Consider the following 24,039-nt stretch of genomic DNA (forward strand, 5'->3'; position numbering starts at 1 on the left):
TGGACAGGCGATGTGTGCACAGTGGCTGGGACAGCGGTCACCTACGGCGGCTGGATTCGGTTCTCGGTGTAAGCATTCTGTCTGCATACAGAGCGGAGGATGTTGATGGGTGTGCTCCCGACGGATTGCCACTATCGCAAGGTTCCATGCTGCGCTGAGTTGCATCCCTCTTCTCTGTTGACCAGATTGTCGTGAATCCTTATTTCTATGGATTCTTAGATAACGTTTTCACAGAAGCCAGATGCTCGGCACAGTACCTTCGGGTTTTCGAAGTTGAAGGTGTGTTCTTCACTTATGCGGTGTTCTGCTACAGCTTAATTTTCTGTGTGGCCTAGTTGCACACATATGATACGTTCTCCGTAGCATTTAGATATACAGTATTGTGTTTGCCCAATGTATTGTTTACCGCATTCGTGTGGTATGCTGTATACTCCCGGTGTGTTAAGGTTCAGTTCATCTTTGGCAGAACCTAGGAGCTCCCTTGTCTTTGGTGGTGGTTGGAGAACAGTTTTGATATTGTATTTGCCCAGATTAAGTGCAATTTTGGCCGAGAGCGGACCCACGTATGGAAGGAATGCGAATCATTTTTCTTCTTTTTCATCATCTTCTTCTTGGGTTCTCACTGCTTTCTTCTTCCTTTCAAGTGCCCAGTTGATCTGCATTTCACTGTAGCCAATTTGGTGGAAGACTTCCCTCAGGTGTTGCAGCTCAGATGGTAAGTTGTCTTTGTCACAGATGGCTCGCGCCCTATGTACCAGGGTGGTCAGTACTGTTTTTCTTTGTGCTGGATAGTGGCACCTTGTTGCATGAAGGTACAGGTGTGTTTGTGTCTTCTTCCTATGTACTGCATGGCCAAGTGAACCATCTGCCTGCCTCTTAATTAAAATATCAAGGAAGGGGAGACGTCCATTTTCCTCCATTTCCATTGTAAATTTGATGTTCGGATGGAGGCTGTTGAAGTGTTCCAGAAACTCATCTAGAGCCTGTTTGCCATGTCCCCACATGACAAAAGTATCGTCAACATAGCGGAAGTGCTTTGGTTTCTGTCTGGCAGTTTTGAAGGGCCACCTCCTCGAAAAGTTCGATATAGAGGTTTGCAATCGCAGGAGCCAGTGGGGTGCCCATGGCCATACCGTCGATCTGCTCGAAGAATTCCCTGTTGCACTAAAAGTAGGTGATTGTTAGCTCGTGTTTGAAGAGGCTGACTGTTTGTGGTTCAAAGTGCTGGGCTAAAAGTGCCAAGGAGTCTTGAAGAAGGGGCACTTTCATCAAAAGCGACATCACGTTGAAGCTCGTGAGTAGGTTCTCCCTTTGTAGTCGCATGTCCCTGAATATTTTTACGAATTCAGCTGAGTTTCTCACATGGTGGCTGCAGTGTCCAACAAGGAGTTTGAGCAGTGTTGCTAGGTATTTAGCACGTCCATGGCAGTGAGAGTTGATGGAGCCCACAATCGATCTTGAGGAGACTATAGAGGTGTGGTATCGCTGGTGCTCTGGGGTACAGCTGCTTCTCCATTGGCTCAGGTAAATGCGATTTCTTCAGCAGAGCTATTGTCTTTCTATTCATTGTCGGGGTTGGATCCTACTGCAGCCTCTTGTAGGCCTCGTATTGTAGCAGCAGGTTCATTTTCTAGCGGTACTCGGCAGTGCTTAATAGTGTTTTAGCATTCCCTTTGCCCACTGGTAGTATCGTTATATCAGGGTCATCCATAAGGGACCAGAGAGCTGCTCATTGTTTCACAGATATGTTATTTTTATATAATCAAGATATGTCAAGTATTCTGCAAGTTTCACGTCTGACTTCATCTGCTTCCACCTTTGGAAGCCTTCCGTATTGCTTCTTCCACGTCGCTGATAATGTCCCGTTTTGGGAAAGTTCTGGGGATGGGGGCCAAATTCAGTCCTTTTCTGAGTATTGCGATTGGGGCAACATTCAGTTCTTTTCCAGTCAAATTGACCACAGCTCTGGTGTCATTCATCTCCTTTTTTGTCGTCTGAGCCCCGGTTAGTCTCCCGAATTTGCCGAATTGTTTAGATGCAGAGCCCCATTTTTGCACCTCACTGTTGGAGTACGTGCTGCACTCGGCCCATTCCCACAGATAGGTTGGTAATCTCCTTGACAACTGTAGGTGGCATGTGAGAAGGGTGTGTGCATTCCTGTCAAGCTCTTTCTGAGTGAAATGAATGCGCTCCCTTACCGATGCCATGCCTGCTAGTGATAATATCCAGTCAATCTTCTTAGATTTTACTGGGTGTCAAATAACCGCAAACCTTGGTAAGATGTTCTCACCTCAACAGCATCATAGGAAAGCCAGTGTGCTGAGAAGTTTCGCTTTCCTGGTGCATTCTTTCTGCAGCAGTTTGAAACTGCAGACTATTTTCTGCACATAAAGGTGTTGTATACGTGACTGTAAGCTTTCCCAGCGTAAACTTTTGACAAAGGTTTCTCTGGTTTCCAGCCAAGTGGTGGCGTTGACATCTAGCGAAGTATCGGGAAGTGTCATACTACCCATCTTCTTGTGAAGTGTTGAGATTTGCAGAGAGTCGGCTACTTATATGCGCAGTCACTGCCTTCCACTAGACCTTGGGTGGCTACAGTGGACAGGTGGAATCACGCGGTAGTAGGGGTAGTGGTCGCCCCAGTGGCCAGGTTCGGCTCTCGGTGTAAGCGTTCTGCGTGCGTCCGTGGCGGAGGACGTTGACGGGCACGCTGCCGACAGATTGCCGCCATCGCAAGGTTGCATGCTGCGCTGAGGTTGTATCCCTCTCCTCTGTTGACCAGATTGTCATGAATCCTTGTCTATGTTTCTTTGATAATGCTTTCCCAGAAGCCAGATGCTCGGCACAGTACCTTCGCGTTTCGGAAGTTGAAGGTGTGTTCTTCATTTATGCTGTGTTCTGCTATGGCTGAATTTTCTGTGTGACCTAATCACACACATCTGATACTTTCTTCACAGCATTTCAATATACAGCGGTGTGTTTGCCCAATGTATTGTTTACCGCATTTCCATGGTATGCTGTATACTCCTGGTGTGCTAAGATTCAGTGCATCTTTTGCAGAACTTAGGGGCTCCCTCGTCTTCGGAGGTGGTCGGAGAAAAGTTTTGATATTGTATTTGCCCAGAATAAGTGCAATTTTGGACGAGAGCGGAGCCATGTATGGAAGGAACACGAGTCATTTGTGTTCTTCTTCTTCTGGGGTTCTCACTGCTTTCTTCTTCCTTTTAAGCGACCTGTTGATCAGCGTTTGACCAAGGTTTGCTGTGATTCAACATCCATTAAAATCTAAGAAGACCAATTGGATATTATGACGACCAGGCATGGCCTTAGTAAAGGAGCACATTCATTTCACTTGGAAGTAGTTTGACAGGAATGCGGCCACCCTTCTCACATGCCACCTACAAATGCAAGAACATTACCAGCATGTACTCCAACAGTGAGGCGCAAAAATGGGGCTCTGCATTTAAACAACTCGGAAATTTGGCAGACTAGCCGGGACTCAGACGACTAAAAAGGAGATGAATGACACCAGAGCCACGGTCAATTTTACTGGAAAAGAACTGGACGCTGCCACAATCACAGTCTTCAGAAAAGGACTAAATTTCGCCCCCGTCCCCAGAACAATCATCAGCGGCATGAAAGAAGCAGTGTGAGGGCTTCCAAAGGAGGAAGCAGAGGAAGTCAGATGGGAAACTTACATAGCCTAGAAGAGGCTGAAGTAGGATCCAACCCAGACAATGAGTAGAAAGGCAATAGCTCTGCTGAAGAAATTGGACGTACCTGAACCAACGAAGAAGCAGCTGTACCCCAGAGCACCAGCGATACCACACCTCTATGGACCCCCAAGATCCATAAGGAAGGGGTACCTCTGAGAACGATTGTGGACTCCATCAACTCTCACAGTTACTGACTCGCTAAATACCTAGCAACGCTGCTGAATCCCCTTGTTGGACAATGCAGCCACCATGTGAGAAACTCAGCCGAATTTGTAAAAATACTCAGGGACATGTGACTACAAAGGGAGGACCTACTCGTCAGCTTGGACATGATGTCGCTTTTCATAAAAAAGCCCCTTCTTCAAGACTCCTTGGCACTTTTAGCCCAGCACTTTGAACCACAAACAGTCAGCCTCTTTGAACAAGCACTAACAACCACCTTTCAGGCAACGGGGAATTCTTTGGGCAGATCGATGGTATGGCCATGGGCTCTCCACTGACTCCTGCGATTGCAAACCTCTATATCGAACTTTTCAAGGAGGTGGCCCTTCAAAACTGCCAGACAGAAACCAAAGCACTTCTTCCGCTGTGTCGACGAGCCTTTTGTTGTGTGGGGACATGGTAAACAGGCTCTAGATGAGTTTCTGAAGCACCTCAACAGCATGCATCCAAACATCAAATTTACAATGGAAATGTAGAAAAATGGATGCCTCCTCTTCCTTGATATTTTAATTAAGAGGCAGGCAGATGGTTCACTAGGCCATGCAGTACATAGGAAGAAGACACAAACAAATCTATACCTTCATGTAACAAGCTGCGACCATAGAGCACAAAGAAAAACAGTACTGACCACCCTGGTAAATAGGGTGCATGCCATCTGTGACAAAGACAGCTTACCACCTGAGCTGCAACACCTGAGGGAAGTGTTCCACCAAATGACTACAGAGTCTTCCACCAAAATGACTACAGTGAAACGCAGATCAACAGGGTGCTTAAAAGGAAGAAGGAAGCAGTGAGAACCCCAGAAGAAGAAGAACAACAACAAGAACAAGAAGAAGACAAATGACTCAGGTTCCTTCTGTACGTAGGTCCGCTCTCGGCAAAAATTGCACTTAAACTGGGCAAATACAATATCAAAACTGTTCTCCAACCACCACCGAAGACGAGGAAGCTCCTAGGTTCTGACAAGGATGTGCTGAATCTTAACACACCAGGAGTATACAGAATACCATGTAAATGCGGTAATCAATACATTGGACAAACACACCGCTGTATATATAAATGCTGCAAAGATCGTATTAGATGTGTGCATCTGGGTTACAAAGAAAATTCATCCAGAGCAGAACACAGCATAAATGAAGAACACACCTTCAACTTCGAAAACATGGAGGTTCTGTGCCGAGCATCTGGATCCTGCGAAAGAGTTATCAAAAAATCCATAGAAATAAGGATTCACGACAATTAGGTCAACAGAGAAGAGGGATACCAGCTCAGCGCAGCATGAAACCTTTCGATAGCAGCAATCTGTCAGGAGCGCGCCTGTCAACATCCTCCGCCGAGGACGCAGATAGAATGCGTATACCGAGAACCGAACCCAGCTGCGGGGGGCGACCACTATCCCCACCACCGAGCGTACATAGCCTGCACACCACAGCTACCCGAGATCTAGTGGAGGGGGGTGACTGCGCATATAAATTGCCCGCTCTCCACGAGTCTCGACACTTCAGCAGAAGACACTTCCTGAAATGTCGCTAGATATCAACGCTTCCACTCAGCTGGAGACCCGAGAAACCTTCATCAATACTGCACTTGCTTCTAAATAACTTAAGACACTCTCTCTCCTTGTCTGAAACTACCATAAAAGTAGTATTTGCAAATAAAATAACCTTCTACGGTAATTATATATTGAAAGCTCTTCCAATTGAAATCTGAATAAAAATATTGCACAATTTGTGATCTGCATTCCTTATCTGAGCACTCAGAAATTTCTTCTTGATTAAAGTCTATGCCATCATCAAAATCATACAAATCATCATTCTCCAAGGGATTTTCTCTGCCTGGGGACTGGTTGTTTGTGTTGTCCTCATCAAATATTTCATCATCATCACCATCATGGATTGTGTAAATATTGGACTGTACAAAATTGGGACTTCGTATGGGCACTGATGACCGCAAATCTGAACACCATAGAAATCAAACATGATCATCATCATCCTCCAAAAAATTGAAATCACATCCTTCACAATTGCGTGATAACTCAGAAGAAATTTCATTATCCATCAAACCACAGTAGTTCATCGTTGACCAGCATGCGGTGTCAAATAATTCAACTACAGTCTCTGCCATGAATCCCAGAAGACCAGTGAGGCACTAAGAACTTGTAAAGGAAGGAAAGTGAAAATTGAGTATCTGTACCCATAAAATTTTGGACATCAGATTTTCGGGCAGACTAGGCAGCCAGTGTTTTTGTGGGTGTCACCTCCTTATTGTTAAGAATAAGCGTGCAGGGTATTATATAATGTATGTCATGACTGCACTTATATACTGCCCAATGTGACATACATACTTTGCTACAGCATAGTATATTTTTTGGAAAACATCTGCCTCCCCCCCCCCTCTCCCCAAAAAAACCTTGTCCAGGAGGGGTGGCTAGCATGCAGCAATGATAGAAATAGCCTCACCATAAATGTGAAACATGTGGTTCCTGAAGAGGAGCAGTAGCCTTTCCATTAGTTGCAGGGGCAATTGTTTGGATAATTGACTGATCTGGCCTTGTAACATTAGCCAATTTGACCAAGAACTGGAAACGGTGAAAAGCAAGGGAAACTACATGTGTTACTTTTCTTGAGGACACGCAGTATGCAGCTGGTTTAATGATCATGACATCCTGTTAGTTACAATATTCTAGAGGTAAAATAGTCCCCCATTTGGATCTCTGGGCAGAGACTGCTCAGGAGGATCTTATCATCAGGACATAGCATCAGGACTGGCATCCCACATGTCAGTGCAAGGAATGTTAGGTCCCTTAATTGGGTGGGTAGGACAGAAAAATCTAAAAATGGTGATTAATAGGTTGAAGTTTTATATAGTGGGACTTGGTGAACTTCAGTGGCATGATTAGCATGACTTCTGGCCAGCTCAGTACAGGTTTACACGTGCAAAAATACAAAATGAAGTAGAGATCTAATAATGAATAAGAAAATAAGAACGCCGGTAAAATCAAACAATGGAAATTCCAGGATGGAATGTAAACATACCATGAAAGGAATAATTACTACTCAGTGTATAGGAGAGATGCTGAGTTGCAGAAAGGGACAACAAAACGACTGTTGGAAAGTTAGGTTTGGCCAACAAGGCCCTTGTCAAAAGTCGACAAAACACCCCCCCCCCCCCCCCCCCCCCCCACACACACACACACACACACACACATCACAGTCTCTGGCAGCTGGAGCCAGACTGCGAGTAGCAGCATATAATGGGAGATGCAACCAGATGGGGATAAGGAGGAGGCTGGGGTGGAGAGGTGGAGGGACAGCAGGGGAGGGATGGGCGACAGCAAGGTGCTGCTGGGAGCATGCAGGAATGAGGCAGAGAGTAGGGCAGCTACATGCAGTCAGGACTTAGACTGAGGGTGGGGGGAGAGGGTAGTGGGAAAAGAGAGAAGTAAAAAGACTGTGTGCGTTGGTGGAGAAGACAGCTGTGTAGTGCTGGAATGGGAACAGGGAAGGGGCTAGAGGGTAAGGACAATGGCTAATGAAGGTTGAGCCCAGGAGGTTTAAGGGAACATAGGATAAATTGCAGGGAAAGCTCCCGCCTGCGCAGTTCAGAAAAGTTGGTGTTGGTGCGAAGATCCATAAGGCACAGACTGGGAAGAACATCGTACTGGGTATTTCTTCGGTTCTGATCAGAAGAGGGGCCAGCAATACTGGTATTGATAGATTTTTGCTATAGTGATCACTTCAACCATCATCTGCCGACTGTTAGATAAACATCTAACAGTCCGTCAGGGGCCTGAAGATGGTGTAATAAAACTCTAAAGCTGGTAGGCAAATAAAATAAGTTTGGAAACTAGATGGCTGACGTGTTTTAACTTGACATCCTGTATCACATGGACAAGTTCCTCAACCATCTCTAATATGATGGACATACAGGGTCTTGCAAGTAGGTCTATTACCAGGATATGAGCCATGAGGCAAGGGGTTGGGAGCAAGGGTTGTGTAGGCATGGGGAAGGATATTGTGTAGTTTCGGTGGGTGGCGAAATACCACTATGGGTGGGGTGGGAAGGATGGTGGGTAGGACTTTTCTGATTTCAGAACATGATGAGAGGCCGTCAAATCCTGGTGGAGAATGTAAGTCTGTTGCTGCAGTCCTTGGTGTACTGAGTCATGAGGGGAATGCTCCTCTGTAGCCAGACAGTGGAACTTTGGGAGTGTTGGGTGACTGGAAAGATAAGGTATGGGAGATTTGTTTTTGTACAAGGTTGGAAGGGTAAATATGATCTGTATAAGCCTCAGTGAGACCCTTGGTATATTTCAAAAGGGACCACTCATCACATTTTGGAAAGATCTTTGATGTGCAGCAAAATTTACGCTGCACATTTTCGTATTACAAAAGTATAAATGCGAATTCCACCAAACACCACATGTTACTTTCCAAAGCATAGAAATCGAGATTGCGATGCAGTTTGTAAGCCAGTCATGTCTTGTCAGTTGATGACAGTGGATATTCAGAGTATAGGACATGTGATGTGGTAAGCCAATAACAACATCACTGTTAAGTAGCGTGAACACACAAATATGAAAACTTACTGCTATAAATTAATATACATACTATTGCTACAAGAAAAGCTAAGCTTTCACATATAATGTTGATCTTTTTTGCGCGCATTACACTTTAAGATACATCACACACATATCCCAGTAAGATTTTTAATAACGACATAAATGTCTGATCTTCTGGGCTTGAAATTCTTCTAAATGGCTCATCTTCCAAGAGTTGATTTTTAAATGAAAGTCAAACGCTCTTCGATTTAAGAAATTCGTCATACATCTTCGCACATAGATCATCTCGCATAAAAGAAAATTTACTTTGTAAACAACTATTCACAATATTGTCCCACAACTTGTCAGAAATAGGTTCGCTTCAGACAATGCAGTAGGCCTCTGCCTGATATTAAGCTTTTGAGTGTAGTTTTGCAGGATGTAAATTTTCTTGGAGTACCAGTACTGTATTATCTCATGTTAGATTCTCTAATGCCTTACATATGACACATAAAACATATATATTCGAGGAAATGTAAGACATGTTATTTGGTCATAAGTGTGTCAAAGTGCAATGCCACATTCTTCTGAGTCACCATATTTTGCTCTAAGGAATTGAAACATGTATATTTTGCATTAGATGCCATCAAACTATATTCAGGAGAGCGGAAATTAAAATGTCCTGTGGTGCCTCTCCCACTCCGAGCCGGCCTATTTGACATCCTGCCCCTCACACTTCCCAATTAATACTTGGTTCAAATGGCTCTCAGCACTGTGGGACTTGACATCTGAGATCATCAGACCTACTTAAACCTAAATAACCAAAGGACATCCCACACATCCATGACCGAGGCAGGATTCGAACCTGCGACCATAGCAGTCGCATGGTTCCAGACTGAAGCACCTAGAACCGCCGGCCACTGCGGCCGGCTCAATTAATACTGGATGGGATTATTTGTAACCAGGAGAACAAGAATACTTGCACTCTTTACTGCCTATAAGCTAATAACCTGCTGTTTTGTGTGGCATCAAATTAAATATCAGATATGTAAGGCCAGTAAAGGCAAGAGACAAGCAAGACAGTACACATTTCTTCAATACATAGGTCATAGCATTTTTTTTCTCTCACTAATATTGCTGCAGCTTAATACCACATCCTTTTCTTTCTGCAAAAGAATCTATTACCTCATCCAAGTTCGTCAAACATTTTGCTACAAGAAAAATCAAGATGTCACTGCCTAAAATTGAAAAAGTTGTTAATACAAATGGAACCCAAGACTGGTACAATTTCTTGATCTGATTACCATATTTACTCGAATCTAAGGCACACTTTTTTTTCCGGTTTTTGTAATCCAAATAACCACATGCAGTTTAGAATTGAGCACAAAGTAAGCAGAAGTTCTGGAAAATGTTTGTAGGTGCCGCCACAACTAACTTCTGCCTTCTAACATATGTAGCGCTACACAGGCATGCTTTGCAGGCACAAAGATAAATACTGGCACCAAAACCTCTGCGTCAGTAAATAAATTAAATTAAAAAAAGGTGGAAGATGAGCTTTTTTCTCCGCCCTGAGTTTCGACCACTGCATTTTCATACATTATCCAATGAAGTAAATACAAATTCTGTAAAGTTCATCTTCGAATGTAGCAGCATTTCAATGTACTATGAAAATCCGACTGGCAAGACTGTTTGGGATGTTTGGCAATATGGCCAACTCTACATTCTGAATTTTTTCCTATCTGTGAGAAGAGATGGTTGCTAATAGGAACCTGATGAAATGTGAATCACATACAGTATTCTCTTCACCATAAGAATAATATGAATATAAACATTTTGCCATGAATTCTTCCATGTTTGCTGCTATCTCATTTATATCCTGTCTGCCTAATAACCAACGAAAATAGTGTAAGACAACAGCAAATGCGGAAGAATATAAATATCATGTCATGTTTATATTCGTATTATTCTTATGACTAATAGTGATACAATCAGAAATGAAGCACGCTGATTGACTAGATTTTTAAACCTAAGATGACTCTAATTTCTGTGCAGAATGTAATGTACACGAGAGGTGTCTGCAAAGATTTTCAAACGAAGAAAAATTTAGCTAAACTCTCGTTCAGAACATCTATCATACGCAGTCTATTATTTGGTTCTTGTTGATCACTATCAAAGAAAGAAGCAGTGTAAGTAACAACAAATACCAGTCTCTCTCACTCTCTCTCTCTATATATATATATATATAAAATGTCTGCTTGTGTCTGTGTATGTGCAGATGGATATGTGTGTGTGCGCGAGTGTACACCTGTCCTTTTTTTCCCCCTAAGGGAAGTCTTTCTGCTCCCGGGATTGGAATGACTCCTTACCCTCTCCCTTAAAACCCACATCCTTTCGTCTTTCCCTCTCCTTCCCTCTTTCCTGAAGAAGCAACCGCCGGTTGTGACAGCTAGAAATTCTGTGTGTGTGTGAATTTGTGTGTTTTATTTATTGTGCCTATCTACCGGCGCTTTCCCGCCTGGTAAGTCTTGGAATCTTTGTTTTTAATATATATAGAAAGAAACTTCCACATGAGAAAAATATGGGAAAACCCACATCCTTTCATCTTTCCTTCCCTCTTTCCTGACGAAGCAGCCGCCGGTTGCGAAAGCTCGAAATTTTGTGTGTGTGTGTTTGTGTGTTATTTTATTGTGCCTGTCTACCGGCGCTTTTCTGCTTGGTAAGTCATATATATATTAAAAACAAAGATTCCAAGACTTACCAAGCGGGAAAGCGCCGGTAGACAGGCACAATGAATAAAACACACAAACACACACACACAGAATTTCGAGCTTTCGTAACTGGCGGCTGCTTCGTCAGGAAAGAGGGAAGGAAAAGGAAAGATGGAAGGATGTGGGTTTTAAAGGAGAGGGTAAGGAGTCATTCCAATCCCGGGAGCGGAAAGACTTACCTTAGGGGGAAAAAAGGATAGGTATATACTCGCGCGCACACACACACACACACACACACACACACATATCCATCCATACATACACAGACACAAGCAGACATATTTAAAGGCAAAGACTTTGGGCAGAGATGTCAGTCGAAGTGGAAGTGTGAAGGCAAAGATGATGCTGAATGACAGGTGAGGTATGAGTGGTGGCAACTTGAAATTAGCGGAGATTGAGGCCTGGTGGATAACAAGAAGAGAGGATATATTGAAGCGCAAGTTCCCATCTCCGGAGTTCGGATAGGTTGGTGTTGTCCCGAAACCACCTTCCCTACCCTCTGGCTCCTACCCTTGTAACCACCCCCGGTGTAAAACCTGTCCTACGCACCCTCCCACCACCACCTACTCCAGTCCTGTAACCTGGAACGTGTACACGATCAAAGGCAGAGCCACGGGTGAAAGCACCCACGTGATTTACCAACTGACCTGCCTACACTGTGACGCTTTCTATGTGGGAATGACCAGCAACAAACTGTCCATTCGCATGAATGGACACAGGTAGACAGTGTTTGTTGGTAATGAGGATCACCCTGTGGCTAAACATGCCTTGGTGCACGGCCAGCACATCTTGGTACAGTGTTACACCGTCCGGGTTATCTGGATACTTCCCACCAACACCAACCAGAGATGGGAACTTGCCCTTCAATATATCCTCTCTTCTCGTTATCCACGAGGCCTCAATCTCCGCTAATTTCAAGTTGCCGCCACTCATACCTCACCTGTCATTCAACATCATCTTTGCCTCCACACTTCCGCCTCGACTGACATCCCTGCCCAAACTCTTTGCCTTTAAATGTGTCTGCTTGTGTCTGTGTATGTATGGATGGCTATGTGTGTGTGTGTGTGTGTGTGTGTGTGTGTGTGTGTGTGTGTGTGTGTGTGTGTGTGTGTGTGTGTGTGTGTGTGCACGCGCGCGCGAGAGAGAGAGAGTATATACCTATCCTTTTTCCCCCTAAGGTAAGTCTTTCTGCTCCTTATCCTCTCCCTTAAAACCCACATCTTTTCATCTTTCCTTTTCCTTCCCTCTTTCCTGACGAAGTAGCCGCCGGTTGCGAAAGCTCGAAATTTTATCGATGGTAGCGTGCACAAAAGCAAGCCATGCAGCAAGCGCCGACGGGTCGTAAACACTCATATTATCCAAAGCACGAATAGCAAATGCCTGTTACGCCAACTACAAGCAAAAAGCTTTATTCATATGCTCCAGCCTTCTCAAGCATGAGATCAAAAAGTAGTAGCACAAAATTTTTATATAAATTTGGAATTGTTATATTCTTCCATACTTCGTGTGATGTCCCCGTTTCTTCTCCTTCTTCATTCTAACAAACAATCTTGTCATAACTAATTCTGTAACTATTCCTGCCAGTGGCAGAACTTATTCTCTGTTTAACTTCACTATCCCTGCCACAATCATTGGTTTAGTTATCCCGCATTTATTCTCTGGTTAGGCATTATTATGTGTTCATGCAGTGCGTTTTCCATGCTGCTCCCAGAACACAACTGAAGCGCCTGCTAGCCGGGGACTCCACAACTGGCCTTTACTAGAGAAGTGATCTACCCAAAAATTTTCTGCCAGGATATCATTTTCTTGGATACTTCGAGAAGGTAATACGTAATCTTTCTTATCTGTTATTCCCGTTTGTTGTTTATTTCCACTCTGGTAGTCTGAATTTATGGATTCCGCTAGTAATTATAACAAGGCTGATCATTCGCAAACGCAGTCAACCAAATAAACAAACAATGATTGGCATTCACCCATTTGGCTTTGCTCTTGTTCTTCTCAGCTCCTGTGCCCTGCCCCTTTTGTCTGCTGGAAGAAAGTTTATTTTTAGATGCAACCAGGATCCTCCTGGCAGTGAGATCATGTACACCATGCATGCATTCAAAAATCAACTTATGATTCATTCAGAAATCAACTTAGAATGTGTTCAAAAACCAACAGAGATCCATTTCAAAATAATATGAATAATCAATAGGCCTGCGTGTTCAGGATGCTAGGCGCTTTGTGAAATAATGAATTTGCACCCCCCCCCCCCCCCCTCTCCCGAATTTGCTACTGGGACAGATACCCCAGTTTGCCACCACCGCCTCCCCTCCTGCCAACAGATCTGGGCCTGCTGCGCGAATAAAATTTTTCTCGGTAGCATCTGGCTGCTTCCTGCTACTGCTTACACAACTAACAGCCACACTTTTGTAGTCAGAAGTGGGAGAAGGTACTACTCATACATGACTCAACTGCGCATACAATGAGCCTGCTCACAATTGCTCAAACAAATCTAATGTCAACAGTTGTGAAGTCATGCTTATCGGAGGCAATGTGTCATTATGAAGCATTGTATACTCTTCCTAATGCCTTTGACACACTTTGCTATTGGCAACCGCTTCTATGAGCACTGTGTTGTGTTCTTATATGTGGTGCATTTCCTTTGAAACTTAAGTTTTATTTTCGTTTCTTTCTCTTGTTCATGTTTTATTGCTGCAGTATTTTTCTGTAGTAGCAGAATACAGTAATATCCTTAGAGTATCTGTTCTTACCAGCCAAAATTACAAAAGTTTGACTGGAAACTAAAAAATAACAAATTCCCAGAATTCTAAAAATATTCCCGTGTTTTTCTGGTTTTCTCCCAGATGAAAAACATCTCGGTTTTTTCCCGATCTCCCCCGGTGTCCCGGGCCGTATACACCTTGTTTAAGTCATCATGCTCATCGGGAGCAGTTCGTTGATATGAAATATTGCTTAGTCTTTGTCCTAAAGCCTCTAACATGTTTTGCTGTTGTCAGCTGCTGCTATGTACATTGTGCTTTGTTGTTGTAAACGGTGCATATCCTCTGCAACTTAAATTTTATTTTGTTTTCTTCGCTTGTTTATGTTTCATTGTTGAAGTATTATTTTGTAGTAGCAGGATACAGTAAAAATTAGAGCATCAGTTCTTATCATTCTAAATTACAAAAATTTTACTGAAAACTAAAACAATAAAAAATTTCCAGAATTGTAAACAATTTTTGTTTTTCCCAGTTTTCTCCCAGATGAAGTTCCCAGGTTTTTCCCAGATTTCGTAGTTGTTGCAATACTTATACACTCTGTTTAAGTGTCCTGGGAGAGAATGAAATGCATTTCAGTCTCAAAGCATGTAGGTCGAGGGTATACCTGGGAACAGTTGGTATTATGGTAATCAATTGTCATAGCTATGTCGGCAAATAACCAGAGCTCCACTGAACCACAGATCATTATAGCTACTGAAATCAGGTGATAAGTTAAGCCAACATTTTTCTTTAGCAGCCTTTTTTAGGCTGTGATGACACTTTTGGATGCACCCATCATTGTGAACACAGAAGTGACACTTTGACTGGCTTAAAACTTTGAGTGGGTTCCTGAATCAATTATTAAAATAATTTTCTGAGAAAGCATTTAGTGTGATTTTGGATGATGTTTTATGCCTACCACTGACTTTAAACATGTATTTTTGCCAACATATTAAGGATAAATTGAATTCACCACCAAGTAAAATTGTAAGAGTTAGCTACCTATTTCAAATGAGACTCAGATCTTCTTTGAACTGATCAGCAACTGTATCATCTGAGTTGGGAGGTTGGTAAAAGGAACCAATTACACTGCTTTACAATTTCTAAGGAACAGCTGGCACTTGCTAAGGAACAACTGACACTTGCTGTGTATCAACAGCAATTCTTCGGAATACCAAGTCAATGATGGTAAAAGGAAATGTAGAGGGCAGGAGTGCTAACTGCAGCAAAGACTGTGCATGGTTACCCTACATACATTTGTAGTTCATGCAATACAGTGTTTGACAAAGATGGTTATGGAACCAATTAGTGTAACATGGCTTGTGATACTGTCACATAGCTGCAAGACAAATTTTGAGTGCTTGTAATTGTGGATGTGCAGCTGAATGGCTTTAAGCCAGTCAAAGTGTCACTACTGTGGTCACAATGGTGGGTGTATCCAAAAGTGTCATCACATGGTTAAAAAAGGCTACTAGTGCTGATTTTCTGTTCACAGATAACAGTGCCCACCCACACACGATGTATGTGTTGTCAGATATACTGGGAATTGAAGATACTGATTGTATGAAATGGCATGCATACTATCCAGACCTAAACCCTAAAGAGCATGCCCAATATGCTCTTGGAAGACAAGTTTCTCAATTAACACCCTCTCCCCGAACCGTGCAAGAACTGAAAACTGCCTTGAGGGAGGAGTGTGAGTGGAACAATATCCCCCTAGGAATTCTCAACAGTTTGGTAAGCAGCAGGCATAACAGATGCAAAATTTGCATTAGTGTCCAAGGAGAGCATATTATTGACTTATAGTCTGATATCAACCTTTATGTTGGGAGTCTGACTTGTGTCAAACATGAACACTATTTATGTCTGTTACCTGCTTTCCCATGTCGCAAAATATGTACCATTTTTTGTTGTAAACTCACCACACTATCTCTATTATGTATGGACTGTGTTTCATGTTATCCCATTGCCTGTGATTATTCCTATCCAACAACGTTTTTTAAGCAGTGTATTAATTCAATCTGGTTGTCAAGTGTAGCCTCTACCCATAGTAACTCAAAGGAAATGTCTACTACAATTATAAGGTAGACTGATACCAGCAGCAACAAACATGCCATCACCAAATGTATTTAACCCATCCTCTCTGATGTCAAATTCCAGAAGGATTTTTGATACCATTCCTCACAAGCAGCTTCTAATCAAATTGCATGCCTATGGAGTATCGTCTGAGTTGTGCAACTGGATTCATGAGTTCTTGTCAGAAAGGTCACAGTTTGCAGTAATTGATGAAAAGTCACAGAAGTGATATCTGGTGTTTCCTAAAGAAATGATATAGGTCCTCTGTTGATTCTAATCTATATAAATTTGAGAGACAATCTGAGCAATCATCCTAGATTGTTTTGAGATGAAGCTATCGTTTAAAATCTATTAAAGTTATCAGGAGATCTAAACTAATTGCAAAATCATTTTTATGTGCAGATTGAAGTGACAAATGAAAATTTATACCAATGCCACAATTTCAACTGATGTCTCCTGCTCTCTGGGAGATGGACTAACAACTGTGTCATCCTTGCACAGTCGCTTTGCACAAATGCACAGATTACCCTACCTAGAGTTTCTGGTACCAAAAAGTTTCATTTAATTGCAAAATGATTGAGGCAAGAAATCTGTACAATGTGAAAAGTGGCAATTGGTCATAAATAATTAAAAGTGTGAAGGCATCCAATGAGCAGTAAAAGGAATCTGTTAAATTTCAGTTACATTATAAATCACACAAATTTAAAGGCTGTCCATTAAGCTAAATACCAATGAATAACAATAATAAAAAACTTAAATTGGAACTATCATAAAGGCAATGTGATGTGAAAGGCGAACTAAAGGCTGCATTTTATTGATATATAAAAGTGCAACAAATGCCCTAAAGAGAATGCCTACTTTATGCTCGTCTGTCTTCAGCTAGAGTATTGGAGTGCAACATTAATCCTCTAGTCGCTTTGAACAAGAGAACGGTGTCCCTCAAGGTAGTGTTTTAAGTGTGACGGTCTTTGCTATTGCTATTAATAGTATTACGTCTGTTGTGAAAAGTCCTGTGTCCTGTGCAGTGTTCCTTGTTTGTGGATGATTTCTCTGTATTTTGCTCTTCTTCCAGCCTTGCAACGACGACTCGTCAGTTGCAACTCACTCTCCGACGTTTGGATGACTGGGCACAGAGGAGTGGTTTTAAGTTATCAACTGATAAGTCGGTGTGTGTTCTTTTGAACCGTTCTCGTTCCATTTTTGACTTGCCTGAGTCGAGGATGAGGGACACCGTTCTGAATTTTAAAGACACGGTGAAGTTTCTGGGCCTCACTTTTGATTATAAGCTTATGTGGCTGCCACACATTAAGGAACTGAAAAAACGGTCTCTTAAGGCGCTGTCTATTTAAAATGTCTTAGTCACCTCACGTGGGGAGCAGACAGGACTTGTCTGCTCCGGTTTTACAGAGCCTTCATGTGGTCCCGGCTTGATTATGGATGCACGGTGTATGGGTCTGCAAGACCCGCTTATTTGAAGCTGTTGGATGTGGTGCACCATGAGGGGATTCGGCTGGCCACTGGGGCGTTCAGAACGAGCCCCGTACCGAGCCTGTGTGCAGAGGCAGGGGAACCGCCACTTCACCTCCGGCGGCGTCTACTAATGGTGTGCCACGCCTATCAAACATTATCCACACCATACACGCCTGCATACCACACTGTTGCTCAGCCTCCACTGGAAAGGCTTTTTCGCAACCGGCAACGGGCAACAAGGCCCTATGGGATTCGTGCAAAGGACTGCATTTTAGAGATGAGTGTGGCTGGTTTTAATGTTTTATGTCGAGGTTGGAGCAGATACCCACCTTGGCTCCTCCAGAGGCCCAGACTGATTTTAGATTTGGCAAATTTTAAGAAAGACCGTACATCAGATTTTACTTTCAAATCTTTATTTTTTAACATTTTAGATAGGCATCATGATTTTACAGTGGTATACACTGATGGATCCCAACAGGGGGATTTTCTTGGCTGCTCAGTAGTGTTCCCCAAACGTGTCATCAGGATTCACCTTCCCCAGGAATACACTGTTTTTTCCGCAGAACTTCACACGATCCTGAAGGCATTGGAGCAGATACGGTGTACTCAGCGCAAAAACTTTCTAATTTGCTCTGACTCAATGAGCGCATTACAGTCACTGCAGAACCTGTACCCAGCAGAGAAGTTGGAACAGCTGATTTACGACCGACTGTACATCCTCCAACGACAGGGCAAGCAAGTGTCCCTTTGCTGGGTGCCAGGGCATGTGGGCATATGGGGAAATGAACAAGCTGATAGAGCTGCCAAGGACGCCTGCAGATTACCGGAAGTGACAAAATGTTCTATTCCTTTGCAAGGTATTGTTTCTGTGCTGCGACGGAAGTATATGCAATTGTGGGAGGAGGAATGGCTGGCAGTGAGGAAAAATAAGATACGATTGGTGAAACCCACCATCCAGCCGTGGTGTTCCTCGTGCCGGTCACCTAGGCGTGACAAAGTGACCCTTACACGTCTTTGCATAGGGCACTGTCCCCTTACGCATGCCTTCTTACTACGGCGAGAAGAACCTCCACTGTGTGATGCCTGTGGCGTACGAATCACTGTACGCCACATTTTAGTTGAGTGTGATTTATATCGTTCTGTCAGGACGGAAGTTAATATTAGTGGGGATCTGCCCTCGATTCTAGCTGATGACAAGGCGAGTGTCAAGAAAGTTTTAAGGTACTGTGATGTTTCTGGCCTTCAGCCAAAAATTTTAGGTTGGAATTTTTAGTGTGTTGCCAAGTGGCTTACCACTCCTTTTATACTTGTAATAGACCAGTTCCAAACATGTGCTATGTGTTTCATTTTAACCCTTTCACCTACGTTCTCTTGCAGTTATCCTCTTTATGTGCTGCATTCCACTTTGCAACTGTTGATGTGCAAATTGCCTATGTAGCCTTTCACCTTTAATTTTAGTCCTATTTCAGCACTTGCTGCATTTTAGTGACACTTGTCCATTGTTATTTCCGTTCGGGCACTAAAGACTACACTGTTGAGCGCCCATTTCCACCATATCCATCCATCCATCACACATTAATCCTTACTAGATAGGATTGATGGATGGCATCGACAAGTTCAAACAAGGGCAGCTAATTTTATATTATTGTGAAATATTGGAAAGGGCATCATATACACAATACGTGAGTTGGGCTTTTTTCGCAGCAGTGACATCTTTCATCAAAATTCGATCCCCAACTTTCTCCTCCAAATGTGAAAATTTGTCAACACTAACCTCCAAAGGGAGGAATGATCACTGTAATAAAATAAGAGAATCAGAGTTAAAACAGACAGATTTAAGCTTTGATTTTTCTTGTGCACTATTCAAGAGTGGAAAGTAAATACAACAGAGTGAAAATGGTTTGATGAACCCTCTACCAGGTACTTAAGTATAAATTGCACAGTAGGCATGCTGTTGTAGTACATGTAGATGATGAAGAAATTAGATTAGGTAATCATTCACTAAAAGTAGGAGATCAGTTATGCTACTTGGGCAGTAAACTAACCAACAATGTCCAAATTAGAGAGGATGTAAAATGAAGACTGGCAATAGCAAGGAAAGCATTACTGAATAAGGTAAGTTTGTTAACATCAAAAATAAATTTAAGGGTTAATAAAATAGAAAGAAACTTCCACATGGGAAAAATATATTAAAAACAAAGATTCCAAGAATAACCAAGCGGGAAAGCGCCGGCAGACAGGCACATGAACAAAACACACAAACACACACACAGAATTACGAGCTTTCGCAACTGGCAGTTGCTTCGTCAGGAAAGAGGGAAGGAGAGGGGAAAATGAAGGATGTGGGTTTTAAGGGAGAGGGTAAGGAGTCATTCCAATCCCGGGAGCAGAAAGACTTCCCTTAGAGGAAAAAAAGGAGAGGTGTACACTCGCACACACACACACACATATCCATCCGCACATACACAGACACAAGCAGACATATTTCCCCTAAGGGAAGTCTTTTCGCTCCCGGGATTGGAATGACTCCTTACCCTCTCCCTTAAAACCCACATCCTTTCATTTTTCCCTCTCCTTCCCTCTTTCCTGACGAAGCAACTGCCAGTTGCGAATGCTCGTAATTCTGTGTGTGTGTTTGTGTGTTTTGTTCATGTGCCTGTCTGCCGGCGCTTTCCCGCTTGGTAAGTCTTGGAATCTTTGTTTTTAATAAATTTAAGGGTTAGGAAGACTTTCCTGAAGGTACTTTTCCGGAGCATAGCATTGTAACAGAAGTGAAAAATGGATGATAAGAAGCTCAGACAAGAGACTAGCAGCTTTTGAAATGTGATGCTGAAGATTAGATGGGTAGATCATGTGACTAATGAGGAAGTATTGAACAGAAATGAAGAAAAATGAAATTTGTGGCATAACTAGACTAGAAGAATGGATCAGTTGATCAGACATTTTCTGAGAAATCATGGAATTATCCAGCACTAGCTGAGTGCCAGGCATGTATTTATTTCAATTCATTTACTCAGTCTCCTCCTTCAACTCTCCCTGTCTATCTCCTCTGCTTGTCCCCTTCTTTGTCCATCTCCTTCTCCCCATTTCCCACCTCCTCCATCCTCTCTTCCTGTTCATCTCCTCCTTCCCCTCTCTCTGTGCTGCACAATGATATAAATTTGTACGCACATCAAGTGGCATATGTGGTTACTGTCTCCAAAATGTGTTGCAAATAGAGTTAGTATAGAAGAAGTAATAAATTCATATGTCAGGGAGTTTTTCATGCATTTCAGTATCTATGACATCACATCTCTTGAACTATGTGATGTACTATGATATAATTTTGTGCTTGTATTCAGTGCTATATATGAACACTGCCTGAAAAATGTGTTGTGATTAGTTAGTAGTAAAGAAGTAATACATTAAAATGTCATGCCTGATGTGACAGTTTTACTCCAAGAATAGGAAAAATAGAGTAAGTGATAAAATTTTTTATTTGCATTATTTTGTGGAAGTTATAAGGGAGAAATATTTTCAGAATGGTTTGAAATTATGTGTAATGTTTCTTGCAAGTCAAAAAAGAGCTCTCATTCTCAATTACCAAATAGCATGCATTGTAGCCACATGCCATTATGTATATTATCCAACAATAGCAAGGAAGTATGGATTAAACACACTGAAGATTATATAAGCATTGTATTCATTACTTTCCATCATATCATGTAACATGTATACATGTATCAACCAAGAAAAGCATTTTCATAGATATGATAAACTTCAAAAGTCACAGAGCAAATAGCTTTTTCAAAGAGTAATTTTTTTCTCCTAATTCACGTCATATTCTTCAAATCAAAAAGTATATTGTACTGCACATTCTAAGGCAGCCTATGTTCTTCCTCAAGGCTCAAGCTATCTCCTTACAAATTTCTCTGAAATTGGTACTGCAGGTTAGTAATAATAAATGTGATGTAGCAGTTTTTCGCACATCTCAGTGCTTATGACATCATACATCCTGAACAATGTGTCAAACAATGATATAATTTCACAGGTACAGTCAGCAGTATATGTGAACACTGTCTGAAAACTGTGTCACGAAAAGTGTCATGTCTGATGCAAAAATGAACAGCAAAAATGTGGTAAATGATAAACGTTTTTCCTTTCATTGTTATGTTCATCCTGGGCTGACAGGAAGATAAAGTTTCACAAAGATTTCAAATTATGTGTAATTGCAAGTCACTAAGTACTCAAGTTCTCAATTACCGGATGGAAAAAATTTGGGTATTCCCACGTCTTGGCTTGCACTTCTCTTTCACTCCCACCTCTCTTACCACTTTAATAGGATTTTTACCCCAGCGGTTCTTTCCAGACAGCAAGTAACATGTGCACCAAGTTTGGCTGATACTGATACAGTGATTTTGGAGGAGATGTGGAACATATGTATATAACTTTTATAATATGTACAAATATCTTCTTTTTCTATTATACATTTTTGATGAACTTTAGCCTACACATTGTCCCTAGCTTTTCTTAAGTTACCATGAAAACCCCATAAAAATCCAGCTACATAGTAGTTTTGGAGATTAGCATGATCTGACAGACAGATGGAAAGACAAGACAGAAAATTTTAGTAAAACTTTAAATCACAATATGACTTTTCTGTGATCTGATTTTGATGAGCTAACCCTTTACTGTACCCCAAGATGTTCAATTTACTTGTGAAGATCTCATGAAAATATGTCTAGTACTTTTGGAGATTAGCATGTTCAAATACAAAAGACAGAGAGAACAGATTTACAGAAGTGTGGGCAATAAAATTGTTGAGGCAGATAAAAAGTGAAATACAGTGAGCAGATTCAAATGGATGTAGGCTGCAGCAGTTATTCAAAAATGAAGAAGTTTACACAGAATAGAGTTGTGTAAAGAGCCACATCAAACCAGTATTTGGACTAAAGATTACGACAACAAAAACAGTAATATTCAAAGTTAACTTGTGTAAGAAGTCATTTACCACTGTTATGTATCATGATTGGCTGGAATGTGCTCAAGTTATACTTCTGAAGAAGAAAGAGGATAATGAAACAAACACAATTCTAATTTTTCACATACAGTCATACAGTTACAAGTTAAAGAACACTGCTGTGTCAATGGATTTTATGATCACTGTTATATTTAACCTACCTGTTAAATGTTGAGCTAAATTAATTGGAATTTCACCTCTTGGATGCATCTCTACTTCTTTATCAGGCTTCCAAACAAAAGGACACTGTAAACTTTTCAGACAAGACAAAATGTGCTCAACATTAAGTCCATTATCCATATCCATATCTCTGAGATTTTGAAAGTTCCTTACTGCAGTCTCATCTTCAACATGGGCATCATGTTTGGCTGATACTTCACTATTCCCCAAAACATTACAAGAGCAGTTGTTTGTACTTTCTGCGTCTGAAACCATAAGAGTATAAAAACTTTTACAATATAGAAATGTGATTGCTGTTACTTCAGAACATTCCCTGAAATATCCAAGGATGAGTTCACAGAATTGAAGTGAAAAGGATTGTACTAAAATTTCTTTCCTTATACAAATTAACTATGCATTGGTGGACTGTCTATTGTAATGCATCAGAAACACAACTTATATGTCAATTACAGTATATGAGAAATGCAGAAGTCTTAACCGGCCTCAATTGCTGAGAAGTTAGCACAAGTATCACTAATCACAAACAGAAGAGGCCCATGACTGATCCAGCAAGACTTCAATATCTGTATGACTCTTATCTGTAAATGCTCAGTTTGCCAAGACATCAGTAAATTCTTTATATTAAATTATACACATTCCACACTTTATTAATGACAGGGAACAGTATACATACAAGAAGACAGTCTCGAACACAACAGTGCATTTCAAATTTCTTTTACAAGCACTGAAAATGTGTTGACCTATTGGTTGTGCTACTGTTATTTATTGTTACTAATAGCTGAATGAAGGTTTGAACATGTTGTTGAATTTCCTAAAGCAAACTGCATTACAACAGCTAGATTTTTATTTATTTATTTTGTCCTTAGTCAACACATGTTGAAAAGCACATTGAAGATTTTACAATTTTTTTCGGTTTTACATCACATTTAATAGTTTTTCATCTTATAAATAGAATCTGTCTTTCTTTTTCATCCCGTTCAGTAAGTCTCTCTTGACCCGCAGGTCGGGGTGACTTTCCCTAAATCTACCCCTTTTTCTAAACTTCTCCAGTCCATTTACTTCACCCCTCTCCCTTCCACTTCACCTGTTCTGCTGGAAGAAGGAGCCACCGGCTTGCATAAGTGTAGCCTTATTTTATGTGTGTTATCTCCTGCCACCACTTGGTGAGTAGTCTATATGGCAAACTGATACGATGCACCTGGTACCCAAAAAAATGTGTGTGAAATCTTATGGGACTTAACTGCTAAGGTCAACAGTCCATAAGCTCACACACTACTTAACCTAAATTATCCTAAGCACAAACACACACACCCATGCCTGAGGGAGG

At 41.7% G+C, this 24,039-nt stretch overlaps 1 protein-coding gene across 5 annotated transcripts in view; it reads right to left on the bottom strand.

Annotated features, from left to right (window-relative positions):
• The window catches only part of LOC126272343 (uncharacterized), a 313,886-nt gene that overhangs the window by 159,919 nt on the left and 129,928 nt on the right, over positions 1 to 24,039 (bottom strand). For all 5 annotated transcript variants that reach the window (XM_049975141.1, XM_049975140.1, XM_049975138.1 and 2 more), the window contains one exon: positions 22,694 to 22,957. In XM_049975141.1, coding sequence (XP_049831098.1) covers positions 22,694 to 22,957 — 264 coding nt within the window. The remainder of the gene's footprint in view (positions 1 to 22,693; positions 22,958 to 24,039) is intronic.

Source organism: Schistocerca gregaria, chromosome 5 (assembly GCF_023897955.1).
Source record: "Schistocerca gregaria isolate iqSchGreg1 chromosome 5, iqSchGreg1.2, whole genome shotgun sequence".
In the NCBI taxonomy this organism is placed as follows: domain Eukaryota; kingdom Metazoa; phylum Arthropoda; class Insecta; order Orthoptera; family Acrididae; genus Schistocerca; species Schistocerca gregaria.